This window comes from Urocampus carinirostris, chromosome 4 (assembly GCF_059441175.1).
Source record: "Urocampus carinirostris isolate Australia breed hairy pipefish chromosome 4, RoL_Ucar_1.0, whole genome shotgun sequence".
Classification (NCBI taxonomy): domain Eukaryota; kingdom Metazoa; phylum Chordata; class Actinopteri; order Syngnathiformes; family Syngnathidae; genus Urocampus; species Urocampus carinirostris.
The window spans coordinates 40,509,002-40,527,378 of NC_142352.1; the positions used below are offsets into that span (position 1 = coordinate 40,509,002).

Genomic DNA, 18,377 nt, shown 5'->3' on the forward strand with positions numbered 1-18,377 from the left:
ATGCACAATTGTGGCTTCAATCCATTATCCCGAATTGATCATTGCTTAAGGTAGGGCCTGAGAGGCTAAATTTGTGTTCTGTGCGGTGGATCTTTTTTTGTGGCCTTTCCGTTCATAATGAACCGCACCCATGTACCACGATCATTTATCCGTAATGAACTATTGCTGAGAACGGGGGCTGAGGCATCTAATTCATGCCATTAAGGGCGGCTTTTTTCTGTTCTTCCCACCTAAAATGAAAAGCTCTGTGTGGCCGCAATCCATAGTCTCCAGTCGACCGTTGCTGGGAGGTTGGTCGGGCAGAGCGCACGTTAAAAATGTGTGTGTGCTGCCATCCCCATCAGCATTTGCAGGGCCGTGTCACCTAGCTTCTGTTAAAATGTAATGGACCCTTGGTTATATTTGTTTTCTTAGCAAAAGTTTTTGTGAGAAGGCAAAGGCCTGTAACCCACTGAAAATGGGTCCGCGGCCCACTTCTAGGTCAAGGCCTACCAGTTGAGAAAACACAGCTATAGGCTACAGCTGTGCTTTTCGATTACTTACCCCCCCCAAAAAAAAAAAAAAACGGTTCCTTTTTGGTACATGTAATTGGTACGCATTAGACTAGTCACAACTCAAGTCCCACCTAAGTGTTTAAAGGTCCAAAGTACCAGCCTCCCTGTGGGGAGTATTCATGATCTACCCGTGCCAGCGTGGGGTTTGAGACAGACACTATGGTTTCCTCCCACATTCCAAAAAACATGCGTTTACAGGTTGATTGGAGACTTCAAAACCGTCCCTAGATATGAGTGTGTGTAAATGGTATGTCTATGTGGGCCCTGTGATTGGCTGGCAATCATTCCAGGGTGTTCACTGCCCACTCCCCAATGTCAGCTAGGATTGGCTCCAGCTTTACTGCAACCCAAGTGAGGTTAAGCGGTTTGGAGAATGAATAAATAAACAACAAGAGTCTTAAGGAGCTTCACATAGCGAGTTAGAAGATGGTAAAACATGCTCTGATTATAAACCCACATCAGAAGAAAAAACATTAAAAAAAGAAAAAGAAGCTACGCAAATAATGTATACAAACCCCTTCATCAAGATTTTCAAATATTTTATTCATAATACACAACAGAAAAGTCATAGAACATTCCTGTAGAAGAATCGCTCCTGCTTCTGTGGTTGACGTGCTTGACAAATTTGAGGGTTTCTTTATCCCGATAGACGAGAGCCAGTGAATTATTTTCGGGATAGATAGTGAGCAGCTTTAAACAGAAAACAAAAAGACAAGGAGCTCTTAGGCAATGACCACAGATGTATATAAAATGTCCTTCATTTACAATTCTAAACACTCACTTCCTCATCCTCCTCATTCGCAACGTAGCAAGTGAAGCCTCCAAACTCTGACTGCCAACCTACAAAAAAGAAAATATTGGTCATTGTCGTCTACTGCACATGGAACTATGTGTCTTGTGTTTAATGAGTAGGTAAATGGTCCAGAAAACAAAACTCACTGGAGATCCCAAATATTAAATGTTTCAATGTTTGTAGATTGTTACAGAGGTCATTAAGTAATTAGACTTGATTAGCAGTGATTACATATATGACAGGACAGCTAATGTGCGGATATCATTGTTGGTTTCCCATAGCCTTCTAAAGCCAAAAATATATATATATATATATATATATATATATATATATATATATATATATATATATATATATATATATATATATATATATGAATATATATATTATATATATATATATGTATATAATATATATATTATATATATATATTAAAAAACGTATGTGGTTTTTAACCCCGCCAGGAATGCCAAATCTTGAGTATATGACAGACTGAGATGGCAAAAAGTGCTCAAAAATGAGTAAACACAAACAAATAGGTTAAAATAAGTTATGTATATAGATGCAAAGATACCTATGTATACCATTATCTACACCGCTTATCCTCAGTAGAGTCACGGGGGTGCTGGAGCCCATTCCAGCTATTTTCGGGCAGTGGGCAGAGCACACCCACAATTGGTTGCCAGTCAGTCGCAGAGAACACAGAGAAATACTACCATCCACTCATTCACACCTAGGGACATTTTGGACCAGCCAATTAACCTGACATGCATGTTTTTTGATATATACATTCATAAAAAAATAAAATAAAACATCAATTACATTAAAGAGCTGTAAATGTGGGTTAATGTATGGTATAGATCAAATTGTCTAATTATTTTTTTATAATAACTGACTCGCACAACTGAAGGGTAAAATGAGGTCCAGTGCGTATTCTGCTTGTGCCGCCTCTCCGTCGTGCAGTAAAGTATAGCTGCCGTTGGACCATCGTCGCAGTTCCCCGGAACTCTTTGGTGTGCTCGGCTCTGAAAACGGAGGAATTTAAAAACGCTGAGCAGTAAGATGAAAAAACAAACAAACAAAAAACCTTTGCTTGATCCCGTTGCATTGTCCTTTTTTCGTCTTTCCTTCTTCGCCTCTTTATTTGCACAAGAGTCCTCATCCTCACCATCATCATCATCATCATCATCAGCAGGACACAAGTAGTGCAGTCGCAGGCCAGTGAAATTGGACAGAAGCAAGAAGAACGCTTCGGAACGGAGAAGCTCCCAGCAAGCGCTCACACATTCGGGTAAAGTGTCCAGACAGGCTGCTTCATAGCACCTAGATGCGTGTAAACAAACAGTGAAGATCAAAAGAAGTAGTGAAAATAAAGAAGAAAGTATAAGAATTCAAACAGGGGAGTGAAATTTTCATCAAAATAGAGCAATGTCGTTCTGAGTTTACTGAAACAAGGACAACATTGTTTTATGAAAGATACATGCTAAATATAAAAGAACAACATGTGTGCTTTGCTTTCACATCTACAACTGGTAAGGATGCAATCGGCAGCACGGCGGCGTAGTGGTTAAAGAATGTGCGGCACAGTTCTGAGGTCATAAGATCGAACATTCCTGTGTGGAGCGTGCATGTTCTCCCATGCTTGCGTGGGTTTCTTGCAGGCACTCCGGTTTCCTCCCACATTCCAAAACCATACATGTCAGGTTAATTGGCCGGTCCGAATTGTCCCTAGGTGTAAATGAGCGAGTGAGTTGTCTGTCTCTCTCGTGCCTTGCGACTGTCTGGCAACCAGTTCAGAGTGTACCCTGCCCACTGCAAGATGATGGCTGGGATGGGCTCCAGCACCCCCGCACCCCTACTGAGGATAAGCGGTGCAGATAATGGATGGCTGGAAGGATGCAATTATCCAATAGTTAGCAGAAAAATTAAAAACCGTATTTTTTCTTCTGCTTTTCTAACCTCAATTATTACATTATGATATTACATTATATGTTATGTTACACAATAACTATTGATATGGAAAAATAGCTGTCTGTTCAGTTTCTTTTTCAATTATTTCCCATAGGGGAAATTCATTTGAGATAAAAGAAATTCTAGATACAAGCTCAATCGTGAAACATTATTAGTATCATATGTGGAGGGGCCACTGCATATTCAATAGTTTACTTAATGAAGCCACATCCATCCACCGCTTATCCTCAGTAATGAAATGAAATGATCTGCATTTATATAGCGCTTTTCAAGTCAATGACTTCCCAAAGCGCTTTACAATGTGCTCCACATTTCCCAATAGCGGCCTTGTATTGCAGCCATGTAAGACGCTAACCTGCTTATTGGGGTATTAGGGGTTTAGTGTCTTACCCAAGGACACTTCGACATGCAACAGGGACGAGCCGGGATTCGAACTGGGATCCCTTGATCCCAAGACGAGCGCTCTACCTCCTGAGCTACTGCCGCCCCCGAGTAGGGTCGCGGGGGTGCTTATCAAGAAGAAATTGGGAGAAATGAGAAGTATTGGGCCTTAAAATATTTCTTACCTCTTATTTACGGGGCCCTTCCTTGTCCACACAATATGAGCCTGCTGTATGGCTTCACAAACTTGACTGAATTTCTCCTCCTGAAAGAACCAAAATTAAACATCCATGTAACATTCTAAATTTGGACAAAAGAAAGGCGTCAAACAGATTGAATTGAAAAGTGCAAGAGAAAAATGAGCTGCACTTTTTTTCTCTTTCTTTGTCACTCCCTTTTTTCTCTCCCATTTGCTCTTTTTTCTTTTGCTCTCTCTCTCTCTCACTTTGTCTATCTTTCTCTTTTTTCATTAGTTCTCTCTCCTCACCCTCTTTTTGTCCCTCTCACTATCTGTATCTTCTTTTTTTCTTACTTGCTGTATCTGTTTTCTCCCCTCTCTTATCTCTCTCTTTTCTTTTTCTCTCTTTTGTTCTCTCCCATCATTTTTCTTTCTCTATTCCTCCCTCTTTTCCTTCTCTCTGTCTGTTTTTTTCTCACTGTCTTTCTCTTCTTTTTTTCTTTCCCTCTCTTTGTCGCTTTCTTTTCTCTCTTTCTTTCTAACCCGCTTTCTTTTTCTCTTACTATCTTTCTTTGTTTTTCTCTCTTGCTCTCTTTCTTGCTCTGTCTTGCTCTCTTTCTTTATCTCTTTATCTCTTTTTTTCCCTATTTCTCTTTTTCCCCATTGGTTCTTTCTCTTTTTTCTTAAAATCTTCTTAATATACTAGCATGGCCCCTTTAAGAGTTTTGTTTCCTACAGTGCGGCGACAAGCTCAAATGAGTTTGACACCCCTGGTTTAGGACACACATTACCTTGAGAAAATCCTTAAGTTGAATTTCAGAGCTCTCCTCAAACTCTTCCTGAATCTGCTCTTGGTGTGATACATCCAAGTAGAGTGGATTGATCCACTCCAACAGGATCGTCTCCTAAAGTAGACGCAAACTCACTAATTCAGTGTCATTGGTTCTACATGTTTCAACTCACATCTCTCGGTAAATGTTCGCTCCGTGAGGCGAGAGGCTCTATGTAGCGAGGGGGCCGTTGCAGAGACGGTCCGTGAAACCATCCGCTGAGAGACAAACGACATTTGTCCTGTGACAACACCTCAGACACCTGGAGAAACACGAAATATTAGGATTTTGTGTGTGTGTGTGTGTGAGGCGGCAGGGTGGAGCTTGCTTTTCAACAAGACACTTAACACTCTTACTTGGTGAAAGGAGACTGGGGAAACTTCGAAAAGTACGAGCGTATTCAAAGAGGGCACGAGAGATTTCACAACACTCTGCGGCTGAAAGTTACCTGAAGAAAAACACATCTCAATTAGTAAATAGGTCATCTTTCAGAATAAATGACGTGAGAAGCAACGTGGTGTAAATATGTTATCTTAAAGCCCCATTGTGTAAAATTTGACCACTAGATGGCACTGTTGTCTAATGCGAAGAACAAGCACTGCCAAATGATCACTGCGTAGAAACTAGATGCCAGGGGGTTAGGGTTAGAATAGGCAAAATTACCTACCCTCTCCCATTTCAGACCAGTTCTGTTCATTTGAAAATATATTTTTCTTATAGTATTCAATCAAATAGCATTGCATAAAATCAGAAAAATACTAAAATTGAGTAAAAAATACCTACCAATTGAACTAGATATTTTTTTATTTGTATTTGATTTCATCATTGCGGTGCTTACTCTGATTTGATCAGTAACAAAATGATTTGCTGGTTTAATTTCAACTTTAAGGAAAAATCAACTTCTGAACAAAAACAACAAAAAAACACTACAATTTAGTCAAATAAGACAAAATTCCAATCATGCATTATGCATTTTTAGTTAAGTATATGTATTATATTAAAATTAATCATCACTTCTACAATGTATTGTCTGTTTCAGGCACATGTCTATGTTGATCCAAAAAGCTGAACTTAAATGGCCATGTATTATTTAATTACTAGGTGTTGCTGTATTGTGGCAAACAAAAATGGGGGCATTAGCGCAAGAGGTACTGCGCTTGTCTCGGGATCAGCAGGTTCGATTCCCGGCTCCTCCGTGTTATATGTAAAAGTGTCCTTGGGCAAGATACTGAATAAGCAGGTAGTTGCCCTTCATGGCTGACGCTGATATCGGGTAGTAAAATGGAAAGGTGTGAAGCACATTGTAAAGCGCTTTGGGAGGTCTTCATTGACTTAAAAAGCGCTATATAAATGCAGAACGTTTACATCTACACAAAGAAGAATAACATCTACAGAGACTCAAAGTGAACAATCTGCACCATTTTTGGGGGCCAGCTTTTTGTGAGTTTTTTGTGTATCCGTAATAACAATTAGTCGGACAAATATGTCAGCTAGGTGAACTTCTTGTTATCCATCCATCCATTATCTGCACCGCTTATCCTCAGCAGGGTCACGGGGGGTGCTGGAGCCCATCCCAGCTATCTTCGGGCGGTGGGCCGGGGACACCCGGAACTGGTTTCCAGCAAATCGCAGGGCACACGGAGACAGACAATTCGCTCACTCATTCACACCTAGGGACAATTTGGACCGACCAATTAACCTAACATGCATGTTTTTGGAATGTCGTGGGAAACTGGAGTGCCCAGAGGAAACCCAGGCAAGCAAGGGGAGAACTTGCAAACTCCACACAGGCGGTTCAAAACTTCTTGTTATGTAAATGCAAATTTTACAACCTACATGTATTTCACAAAAAATGCTTATTATATAATAGATAATGTATTTTGGCCAATAATACAAATCACTATATTTTGTGAATGAACTCAGTTTTTTAACCACTAGGATGCACTGATTAAAACACACAGTCCTTTGGAATAAACGCACCATCTGTTGAGTAAAGATCGAGGGAACCCCCGTCTGTGCTTGTCCACGGAGGGACGAGGTAAAGAATGAAGGCAATGCGCCTCCCCTCCAGTTCATCGTCATGACACAAAAGAATATCTATAAACAATTAGAAAAAGCAAACATGAAATTCATGCCTCAGAACAAAAACATCATTTTAATTTTGCATGATGTACTCACCAGTGTATTCGTATTTGGCACAAGAAATATCAACAGTGGGCTCCAATTTCACCCCTAAAACGACCTCCAGCCATAGCCGGAATTGACCAAACAGTGCTGACCTAGAATCAAATAAGTACTGTTTAAATTACAGTAGATATAAAAATTCTGCACACCCTTTTTTAAAGTTTTTGAGATATAAAAATATAAGACTAGCATAAACCATTTCAAAACAGTTGTCATATGATGTAATATGAAATATTTCTGAGTGGAGAACAAAAAAAATGACATGTGGTTGCACAAGTGCGAACTCCCCTCTTATGGCTGCAGATGGGGCTGTTTATATTTGACCAATCATATTCAAAACTAATTTCAAATTGGAGTCAGCACAAACCTGCTATCTAGGTAAAACTGATTTATCACAAATAGTTTCAGCAGTTTTCTCCCTGACATTGTTGGCAGACGTGTTCTGACCACTATGTGAAGAGATTGCAGAGATTGGTGGGCTTTCAGGACCTGCAATGGCTTCTCTGCTGGCCGAAAAATAACTGGCCCACTTGATGTAGTTATATTTTATCCATGCTTATCAAATAATTCCAAATTGTCTGTCAGCTTCTTTTCATTCCTTTACCCCCTGGTTGCACTGTTTCCAGATGTGTGCTTTCATATTTAAGCGTTTAACCAATCATATTTCAGCCGGTAGTTGTTGCCAGGGTGAATAATCTGCCCAGAGGCCTTCATAAGCAGATCTGAAGGCCATTAGACATAACATCAGTGTTTGATAGAGCTGTTGGTTTAGGCATTTGGATTTTGGGTTGGTGACATCCAAGCCTTATTGCAGACATAAAAAACGTCAGCTAGGGGGGGCTAATGCGCCAAAGTCTAAAATCTATAATTCTACTCTACAATAGCTTTTATTTTAAACTTTTAAAAAATGTTTTAAACGAAGCATCTTTAATGTCAAGTAACTTAGAATCTCTTGAAAACACACAAAATGTTCATTAATAATATTAACTTTTCAGTGCAACACCAAATAAACTATGAAATACAAGAATACTCTTCAAATGTACTTTGTTATGTAAAGCACATTAGACCTGAAAAAACACTACCAATCTATCTACCCTGGTCATATCCCTCGAGAGGGGTGACCAACAGCAAGACAAACACATACACAAAAGTAAATAAAATAAAAAAAGGAAAAAGTAGCAAAAAACACACACAAACATTTTTGGGACCATGGCCAACCCAAATGCCCAAACAAGTTAAGCACCTCGGCACCCAAGTTGGTCATGCTTTCGTCCGTCCAGATGAAACGGGACACAAGAAAGCGGCCATGTCACTCGGGTCAGGGTGACAAAACACACTCTTCTGTTCAACACCAGGGCCCGACAGCTTTCACTGGTTTACCCCTGCTGCATCATACGGGGGCCCTGCCCATCCCTGAAAACACGTCCAAACATCCCACTATCCTTTTAAAACACCACTCCACTCATGCCTATCACCAACAAGAGCTCTAGCTTCCATTACATTGAGACCTATTTCCTGCAGCGCACTCATAACACAATCCATCCATGTCAATCGTGGTCTTGTGGTGAGGGGCCCCTCTCCCTCTGGGAGGTGTGAGAATTCTCCCACCGTGGTTCGCTGCTTGTCGTAAGAGGCGTCTAAAGTGGAGGGAGGGGATTGGGGATCTTCTCTATCTCTACTCCCTAAGAGACAGCAAGGCAAAGAAAAGGTGGCGGGGGACCGAAAGGTCTTGAGAACCTTAGTTATAGTGTCACTTGATGAAAAAACACAGGAAACGTAAATTAAAATATTTAAAGATGAAATCAATGCTATCAGGATTCAGGGCTAACCACTCTACTGAGACAGCCCTGATTAAGGTAACCAATGATCTTCTGCTGGCAATGGACTCCGGCGCTTAATCACTCTTGCTGCTGCTGGACCTTAGTGCTGCCTCTGACACTGTGGACCATAATATCTTACTAAAACGGTTGGAAAAATTGATTGGTCTCTCAGGAACCGTCCTCTTATGGTTCAGATCCTACCTCTCAGATAGGACGCACTGTTTTAAATATGGTGAAATGACATCTGAGCCCTTTAGTGTTACCTGTGGTGTTCCGCAGGGTTCAGTACTTGCTCCCCTTCTTTTCAGCATTTACATGCTTCTATTAGGTGATATTATTTGCAAGTATAATATACCAGAGCCATGTCCCCCTAGTGGGAAGTGGCTAGAGTCTTTTCTGACTCTTTCTGGGAAATCGATACAGAGGAGTGGATTCCCAGCCCCCTCGCCCAACCCAAGTGATGTGTTGGGGGTCATTAGGTGACCAAAGCCCCCAAATCCAACCCATAATGCCGAGCGCCAAGCAGGGAGGCAATGAGTACAGATGTTGTAAGTCTTAGGTATGACCCGGCCGAGGCTTGAACCAGAGACCTCCCAGTCTCAGGGCGGGCGCCCTACGCAAGGCCACCGAGCTGGTATATATATAATTACAATATACGTTTCCATTGCTACGCAGATGACACTCAACTATATCCTCCGATGGAGGAATCTGCCACACTAAACTGTGGAAATTTTGAGGCCTGCCTCACTGAGATAAAAGAATGGATGTCACTTAACTTCTTGCGCCTTAACTCTGAAAAGACCGAAATGTTAGTTGTTGGTCCATCTAAATGCCGTGACTTGTTCTCGAAAACTGCTCTGGACATTGACAAATGTAATATCACCCAGAGTGACTCAGTTAAAAATTTAGGTGTCATATTTGACCCCGATTTCTCCCTTCAAACACACGTGAAGAATATTATTAGAACAGCTTTCTTCCATCTTCGCAACATTGCTAAAATTCGACCTATGCTATCTCAGTCAGATAGATAGATAGATAGATAGATAGATAGATAGATAGATAGATACTTTATTCATCCCCTAAGGGAAATTCACATTTCCAGCAGCATCCCTGAGCTGAGAACAATACAATAATAAAGCCAAAAGAAAACAATATACAAATACCCAGTGTGACGTGCAAATGCCCACTTTAGCATGTTATATAGATTAACTAAATAGTGCTACACATAATGCAGTAAGATCCAATGTAGGTGGTGTGGTTTAATGTGGGCCTTTACTCTGCCGGGTGGAGTTAAAGAGCCTCATGGCATGAGGAAGAAAAGAACTCTTCAGTCTGTCCGTAGTACAAGACAGTGACAGCAGTCTGTCACTGAAACTGCTCTTCTGTCCGGAGATAATGCTGTGAAGCGGATGCGATGGATTGTCCATGATTGACCTCAGCTTTTTCAGTGCCTGTCTCTCAGCTGCTGTTGTTAGGCTGTCCAGCTCTTTGCCCACAACAGAGCTCGCTTTCCTAGCCAGTTTATTGAGACGAGAGGCATCCTTCTTCTTGACGCTGCCTCCCCAACACGCTGCCGCATAGAAGAGGGCGCTTGCCACTACTGTCTCATAGAATATTTTCAGGAGCTTTTTGCAGATGTTGAAGGAGGCCAGCCTTCTGAGGAAGTAAAGTCGGCTTTGCCCTTTCCTACATAGAGCTTCTGTGTTGGCAGTCCAGTCCAGTTTGTTGTCCAGCTGCACACCCAGGTATTTGTAGGTCTGGACAAATTCTACACATTCTCCCTTGATGGTTACAGGAACCGGGTGAGTTCTGGTTCTCCTGAAGTCCACCACCATCTCTCTGGTCTTGGTGGTGTTTAGGTGCAGGTGGTTTGCGTCGCTCCATCGGACAAAGTCCTGAATCAATTTCCTGTACTCCTCCTCCTGCCCGTTTCTGATACATCCCACGATCGCAGTGTCATCGGCAAACTTTTGCACATGGCAGGACTCAGAGTTGTACTTAAAGTCCGATGTATATAGAATGAATAGGAACGGAGAGAGAACGGTCCCCTGCGGAGATCCTGTGCTGCTAACCACGGTGTCCGATGTACAGCCCCCCTGTTTCACATACTGCGGTCTGCCTGTCAGGTAGTCAGTAATCCATTCTACAAGGTGTGAGCTAACTCCCATCTCTGTCAATTTCCTACTCAGTAGCAGAGGCTGTATGGTATTGAAGGCACTAGAGAAGTCCAAAAATGTAATCCTCACAGCCCCCTTCGCCCTATCCAGGTGAGAGAGGGATCGGTGTAACATGTATAATATAGCATCCTCCACTCCCACCTTCTCCTGGTAAGCAAATTGCAGTGGGTCGATGGCGTGACGGACCTGTAGCCTCAGGTGGTGCAGCAGCAGCCGCTCCATGGTCTTCATCACATGTGATGTCAGGGCGACTGGCCTGAAGTCGTTGAGTTCCTCTGGTCTTGATTTCTTTGGGACTGGGATGATGCAGGATGTTTTCCACAGCTGAGGGACCCTCCCCTGTTCAAGGCTCAGGTTGAAGATGCGCTGTAGAGGGTCTCCCAGCTCAGACGCACAGGCTTTCAGCAGTCGGGGGGATATTCCATCCGGACCAGCTGCCTTGCTGGTTCGTAGCCTTCTCAGCTCCCCACACACCTGGGCTGAAGTTATTTTTAGTGGGGGGATGTCTTCCATGCTAGTGTGCAGAGGGGGAGGGGGAAGGACAGCTGCACAACTCAGGGGTGAGGATGAGGCGGAGTGGTCAAACCTGTTGAAAAAGTTGTTCAACTGGTTGACTCGCCCCACATCTATATCCACAGCCACTCCCTGCTTGGTGCTGCAGCCAGTAATTGTTTTCATCCCTTCCCACACCTCCTTCATGTTGTTGTTCAGCAGCTTTTTCTCCAACTTCCTCCTGTACTGCTCCTTCCCTTTCCGGAGCTGGACTTTGAGCTCCTTCTGTACTCGTTTTAGCTCCTGATGATCACCATTTTTAAAGGCCCTCTTCTTTTGGTTCAGATGCGGAGATTATAATTCACTTCTCTTCTATTCTATTCTAGTTACTTCCCGTCTCGATTACTGTAATGCACTACTCTCCGGTCTCCCGAAGTCCAAAATCAAGAGCCTTCAGCTCGAACAAAATGCTGCAGCGAGGCTTTTAACCAAGACAAGAAAGTTTGATCACATTACCCTGATTTTAGCTAACCTGCAATGGCTCCCTGTTAGCTTAAGATGTGATTTTAAGGTTCTGTTGATAGTATACAAAATAATGCATGGACTTGCTCCCTCAGATCTTTCAGATTTAATTGACCCCTAAGTTCCGGTCTGGAGCCTTCGCTCTGAAAACGCTGATCTACTAGTGATCCCAAGAGCCAAGAAGAAATCCGCAGATTCGAGAGCGTTCTCCATCCGGGCCCCGGTGCTGTGGAATGCTCTTCCCCCTGAGATTCGATCTGCAACCTCAGTGGAAATGTTTAAATCTAAGCCTAAAACACACTTCTACTCTATAGCATATGAATAACCTAAATTTTATGTTGATAATATGTGTATTATTTGCCCTCATGTAGGTTTTAGATGAAGGGATGGTGTCAAAATAGTCTGTAGTTTGCAATAGTCTTTGATCTGTGCAGCCCTTTGAGACTCTTTGTGATTAAGGGCTATACAAATAAGCATGACTTGACTTGACAAAATAAGATTTTATATATATATATATATATATATATATATATATATATATATATTTAACCTTGTTGATACCCAACAAATTTAAAGTCAACAACAGAGAATCCCTGAAAATAAAACATAATAACCAATCACATTTAAGACAAAAGGTGTCTCAAAGGAAAACGACAATTGATTCGAGGGAAGCCGACCAATAAAGCAAGTTTGTTCGCGAATGACACATCACTAAGCGCCAACACTGAAGGCTTGGGTGTAAAATGCAAAGGTTTGCGACTGCAAGACTGTGACTGTTTCTATGTTAAATCATATCTGAGCCACAGTAGCTGTGTTTATTTGCCAGATTGATTTGAAAAGGATAGAATAGAATAGAATAGAATAGAATATACCTTTATTGTCATTGTTCCAAAATGGGTCACAATAATGATAGAAAATGATTTGAAATGATTTCACCTAAAATGTTGTATTTTAATGGGGGTGTCTAAACTTTTTATGCAAAGTAAAAACAATTTTATGTACTAGCTCTGTGCATTAGGGTGTAAAACAGGCAGATGATATGAGTTAAATTGCAGTTGCTGGAGGTCTCAACACAAAGACGAATTAATCTGCTCTGCAGACATGCCATGACATTTTGCTTGGGCATAAATAATAAATGATCCCAAGAGGAAGCATTCATTTTGCTCTTCATAATGGTTTGAATTCACTAGGGTGGATGATTCAAGACGTTCGAATGCTAAACGCATCCTTACAGTATATCAATTTATACAAGACGCATCTTTTAGTCTTTAAGGCTGGTTTAAAATCAGATAAAAATACACTGTGTCATGCTTCAGATGTTTGTAAATGTTAAGAACTACCATTTGATAATCTTGAGGATGGACAAAGATTTTGATGCAAGAAATTTAAAAAAAGCTAACGTTTCTTACAACTAAATAACTTCCCGAACGGTTATGAAATGTGGTCTTAGGCTCCCCCTGGTGGCCAGATAGATCAGCGTTCCCCCCGACTTCACAGTTGAAGGTCGGGCTGTCAATCAAATAGATATGTTATATTTTCAGCCAACGAATTGCAACGCAAAGTGCTGTATAAAACATTTCAATGTACAACATTAAAATAATACCCTCCCCCCTTACCACACCCAACAACCCGGAATGCCACATACACCCACGCACACAATGGTTAAATAAGATAAAAAACGAGATACTGTAAATAATATTTTTTTTTTAAAGATATGACGTTCTGTGCCTTTAAGAGATAGCATCACTACTGCCCAGAAGACATGCACACTATTTGTTTTACTATGATTAGTCATCAACAACTCCTTATCACTCTTAAACATTCTTAAAAAGTTGTTTTATGTTTGTGGAGTATAATTTACACAAAAAAATCTAGCGGTTGGGATCCATTCGGTGGTCGGGCGAAGGGTGTATTTTAAGAGTCGGTGAATGATGACATCACAAACCCTGTTTGGATCTATGCGCAAGTTGATCTTTTTCTCATTCGGTATTGTGATTTATTGTGCTTTATGCAGTGAATAATATGTTCAAGGGGGTTATTATCAATATACAGTATCTAAACCATGTAAAATATGAAGTCGTTTTGCTGAGTTTTTCCCAATTTTTTGGAGACAAGGCACAACTTTTTTCATTTAAAAAAATCTTGAAAGACACCATCCACAAAATATATTATAAAAAATGTTTTAGCACTGGATTCATGTTTTGTTTTCAAAAGGTTAAATTATCATGTTGCCTTAATTGACAGTAAAATGTTTTTTATCATGTGTGTTCGCCCTGGCTAGGGAGGCAATACATTTTGGCCACGTATTGTTGCTCTAATATTGTATTTTAATGTAATTTTACATGTGTATCAACCTGTTACTTTTTTGCAAAAATAAAATTGGGAAATTTCTTGCAGCACACATGGTTGCTAGTGTGTCCTGGCACATTGGTTGCAGGGTTCGTACACCTTTTTCATGGCCAAATTCGAGCACTTTTTAATGACTTTCAAAGCAAATTTCCCAATTCCCCCAGTACAATTAATAAAGAATTCCAGTGTGAATTGTGTATTTTGCAGTCACAACTATACTGTATCTGCAATTGACGGATGCAATATTCAATCTTGCGAGTCCATTAAAAAAGACAAGGGCTGAAACCATAAATCGATCAAATTGATTCATAAAAGTGTTGGCCAACTATTTCCCCATTGATTCGTTGTGTCGCATGATTCAATCAATGCAAATAAGTGCATTGCATTTCAATGTGAAGTTATAGGGTTGTAGTACCACTTTGGTCTGGCAGAGAGCGCCCTAAGACATTTTTTTAAAAAGTATATTATCTTTTAGTCCTTTTTTAAATTTAACTAAGCATCATTCCAAACAATATTGGGATCAAACAGTCTAACACTAGGTTAACAATTTTCGAGGGAGCTGAACGTGATACAAAAAATACAGAGACAAAAAGATCAAGGAACAAATTAATAAAATCATTTTTTTAATGATGACAGGATTAACTCAACACAAGGGGCAGATTCTTAAGCATATTATAAAATATTTGCACATTGGGTTTTTTTTCTTCATCAAAAACTTTAAAATTTGAACATAGGAGGAAATTAAAAATCCAATCAATCGAAAAAATAATCGACCTATTCATCTATTATTAAAATAAAAGTTGCACCCCTAATCAAGACTTTGAGTAAATCAAGAATATATTTCATCCATCCAGCCATCTTCTTCGGCTTATACGGGGTTGGGTTGCGGGGACAGCCGCCTCAGCAGGGAAGCCCAAACCTCCCTATCCCCTACGTCTCTAGGCAGGCGTGGGAACACCTCAGGATCCCATGGGACGAGCTGATGTGAATACATTTGGTTTTGAGAAAAAACTCTTCCAATATAGGCGTTGGGTAAAAATGACAATAATATGTAGCTTACATTTTCAGTTGCAGGTTCTTCCCATTCCAATTTACCACTGGGAAAAGCTACATTAATTTTTTGCATGGCCCATGGTAAATGTCCATAATTCATGCGTAATTCTTTCACTAATACACATTTTAGAATAGGGTGCAATGACGCTTTATAGGATAATGCCGTACAACCGAATGACAGCTGCCGTTATTCACAAGGGAAGAGGAAATTCAATGCCAAAACCAAGCCACTACAGAGCAGTGTCCGCTTTATTTTTAAGAAGACCGGTTGTGAAACAATAATTTCAAGCACTTGCAAGAACTTCTCCCAAAGGTCGAGCACTTTTAAATCCTTGAAAAAAAAAACAAATTTTAATTTAAGCCTTTTCAAGGATTCCAAGCATCCGTACCAACCCTGTGGTTGAAGATTAATGGTCCAATGTTTTGAGAATGTGAGAAATGAATGGGTTGCCGCTTGCTCACAGTGAATTTTAATCGCAAAAGACGTCCTGTTAACTTAAGATCTGATTTTAAGGTTCTGTCCGTATGATACAAAATCATGCATGGACTTGCTCCCTCATATATTTCAGATTTAATTCCCCCCTACGTACCGGTCTGGAGCCTTCGCTCTGAAAATGCTGGTGTACTAGTGATCCCAAGAGCCAAGAGGGGAACCGAAGGTTCGAGAGCGTTCTCCATTCGGGCCCCGGTGTTGTGGAACTGTTTAAATCTAGGCTTAAAACACACTTTTATTGTGTAGCTTATGAATTACCTATATTCCATGTTGATGATGCCTGTGTACTAATTGTTATCACAACATCCATTGCAGCCTGGTCATCATAGAAGGGGGATTACCTCACGTGTGGTCCCTTCTTAAGGTTTTTTAATTTTCCTCATGTTGAGGTTTTTGAGTTTTTCCTTGCCCTCATGTAGGTTTTAGATCAGGGGATGGTGTCATAATAGTCCGTAGTTTGCAATAATCTGTTGTCTGTGCAGCCCTTTGAGACTCCTTGGGATTAAGGGCTATACAAATAAACACGACTTGACTTGATTTAAAAACTCACCTCAGGCCTGATATGTGTGGCTCAGTTCGCTTCCTTAAGTCATCGGACTGTGGGAGGAGGGAAAAATGATATGCTTAGACAGCAAACTAACCTAAAAAAGCCATATTGCATGAATGGTTGAGGTGCACCTGTTTAAATTTGTAGAGATCGTTTGATTTTGCGTGAAAGTTTAGCTTGAGCAGTTCTGCCTGTAGATTCTCCAGGTAATGTTCACTTCTAATGAAGTTTTTGATAACGCAGTGAGGGAAAGGATGACAGTCCAACTCCAAATCACCTGCAGTTTTATAAAGACAGTGGATGTTAAATGTGGCATCTGAAAATGTAATCATTAAATGTAGAACCATACACAGTAAACCCTCGCTGTATTGCGGTTTTGACACTTTTGCAGATTTTTGATCGGAGCGTCTTTATTGTCATTGATATCAATGTAACATGCAGCATCAGCACACCGAAAATGCGATCACGGGGACAGGTTGGGGAGGGCTCAGTGTGTTTTTTTGGGTGGGCGCAACTGTAATAGGATGGTGTATGCCATCAGTCAAACATTGGGGCAGGCGGACTATACAATGTGGCTACCACAACAAACAGCAAAGCACAACCGCAGCTAGTATTTTAGCAGCTTGTTACATTGAAAATAAATTAAATTGGACTCTGAGGAAAGTCAGAAGAGTGCAAAGAAAGGCTAATCACCACAGGGTGCTTCATGGATTGTTATCGGGTCCGGGAAATCTCTGAGGCGGCGTCGGGTAAGAAAGTAATAGCAAAGCTTTTGGTATGGGCTTCGTAACAACTCTAAGCCACACCTGTCAAGCCTGTATCTCACCCAATGCCAGATACATTACCCATAAAAAGGATGAACTGGAGGTACAATTCGTGGTAAGCCGTGACTTTTCGCTAGCCATCCGCTCTCTACATCGCTTGTTAGATGAAGGAAGCCCTCCAATTTCGTTGTACCATTTCATTATGACAATAACGACCATTAATTCAACTGCTGTTTTCAGTTGTAGATCTATAGTTGTTGTTACAGTCATATATATTGTTACTGATATCTTATAAATAAGTGTTTCTACTTCGCTGGTTTAGACAATCTCTGAACTTTCGTGTCATGCTACCCCTGCAAAAAAAGAAGGGATTACTGTATATATCTGGATTCCACAGTGACAAACGCCAAATCTGCTTATTATAATAATTATTTGGACAAATATGATGTGGCTAAAAGGGAATTTGACTGCATTAACAGAAACAACACTGTTGGGTAGTGGTTTGCGTGATTGGGTGCATTTCTGCAAATGGTTGGTGTACAAAGATATACTTTGATGCTAATCGTATGTTCCCCCTAAAGAAATGCTAAATTAAAACAATGTAAGGTAAATGAAAGAGTAGCAGTGAATAGATTTAATTCACGTCGACTTGAGACTAACACAATTCCAAGGGAAATCGCTTCACCTGAACACAATGCAGCTGTTGGCAGTTTTTTGTCGAGTTTATGAAAACTAATTGCATAAAATCTTTTGAATTGTATTTTCTGTACTATAGCTTAGTATGTCAAAGAGCTAAGTAGATGCTAAAATTGCTTGCGACGGAAACTGTTCACTTCACGGACCATGGGTGAACTGAGACTTCTGGCTCCATGCTTTCTTCATTGCAGTTCTTAGGTCCTCGTCTGTTACAAGACGGCAAAGTTGTGCCGTTTCTTCTCGGTTATTGCGCTTCATTTTCTTCTTGTTTGATTTCAAACATTCGACTTCTTTCCTTTTTGATGCCATGCTGGTTTGGCAAGTGGCTGTCGTTTTAACAGTAACACGCGTTAAAATAATCCCACTCCGATGACGACCATGGAAGCTGTCACTGCGTCGCATAACTATGACATCATTGATATGCCACACCAACTTCTTGTCTTAAGGCGTGGACATATCATGAAAAGAATTCATTTTTACTACACGCTCTTAAATGCTACTTGTGGCAAATTTTCATACGTCTGAAAACATCTTGTTCAACAAATCTAACCAATCGCATATTTTTTGGCCCAA

The 18,377-nt window shown here is 40.7% G+C and overlaps 1 protein-coding gene across 1 annotated transcript; it reads right to left on the bottom strand.

Annotated features, from left to right (window-relative positions):
* Nucleotides 1-1,072: 1,072 nt before the first annotated feature.
* Nucleotides 1,073-18,204, bottom strand: ogfod1 (2-oxoglutarate and iron-dependent oxygenase domain containing 1). The gene is made up of 13 exons (XM_088334561.1): nucleotides 17,951-18,204; nucleotides 16,476-16,621; nucleotides 16,348-16,394; nucleotides 6,886-6,986; nucleotides 6,688-6,804; nucleotides 5,064-5,155; nucleotides 4,841-4,969; nucleotides 4,669-4,782; nucleotides 3,885-3,964; nucleotides 2,435-2,670; nucleotides 2,244-2,372; nucleotides 1,336-1,394; nucleotides 1,073-1,244 (listed from the first exon to the last, which is right to left on the bottom strand). Exons 1-13 carry the CDS (start codon nucleotides 18,111-18,113, stop codon nucleotides 1,095-1,097), a joined length of 1,563 nt encoding a protein of 520 aa, XP_088190687.1. The 5' UTR covers nucleotides 18,114-18,204; the 3' UTR covers nucleotides 1,073-1,094.
* Between the last annotated feature and the right edge of the window lie 173 nt (nucleotides 18,205-18,377).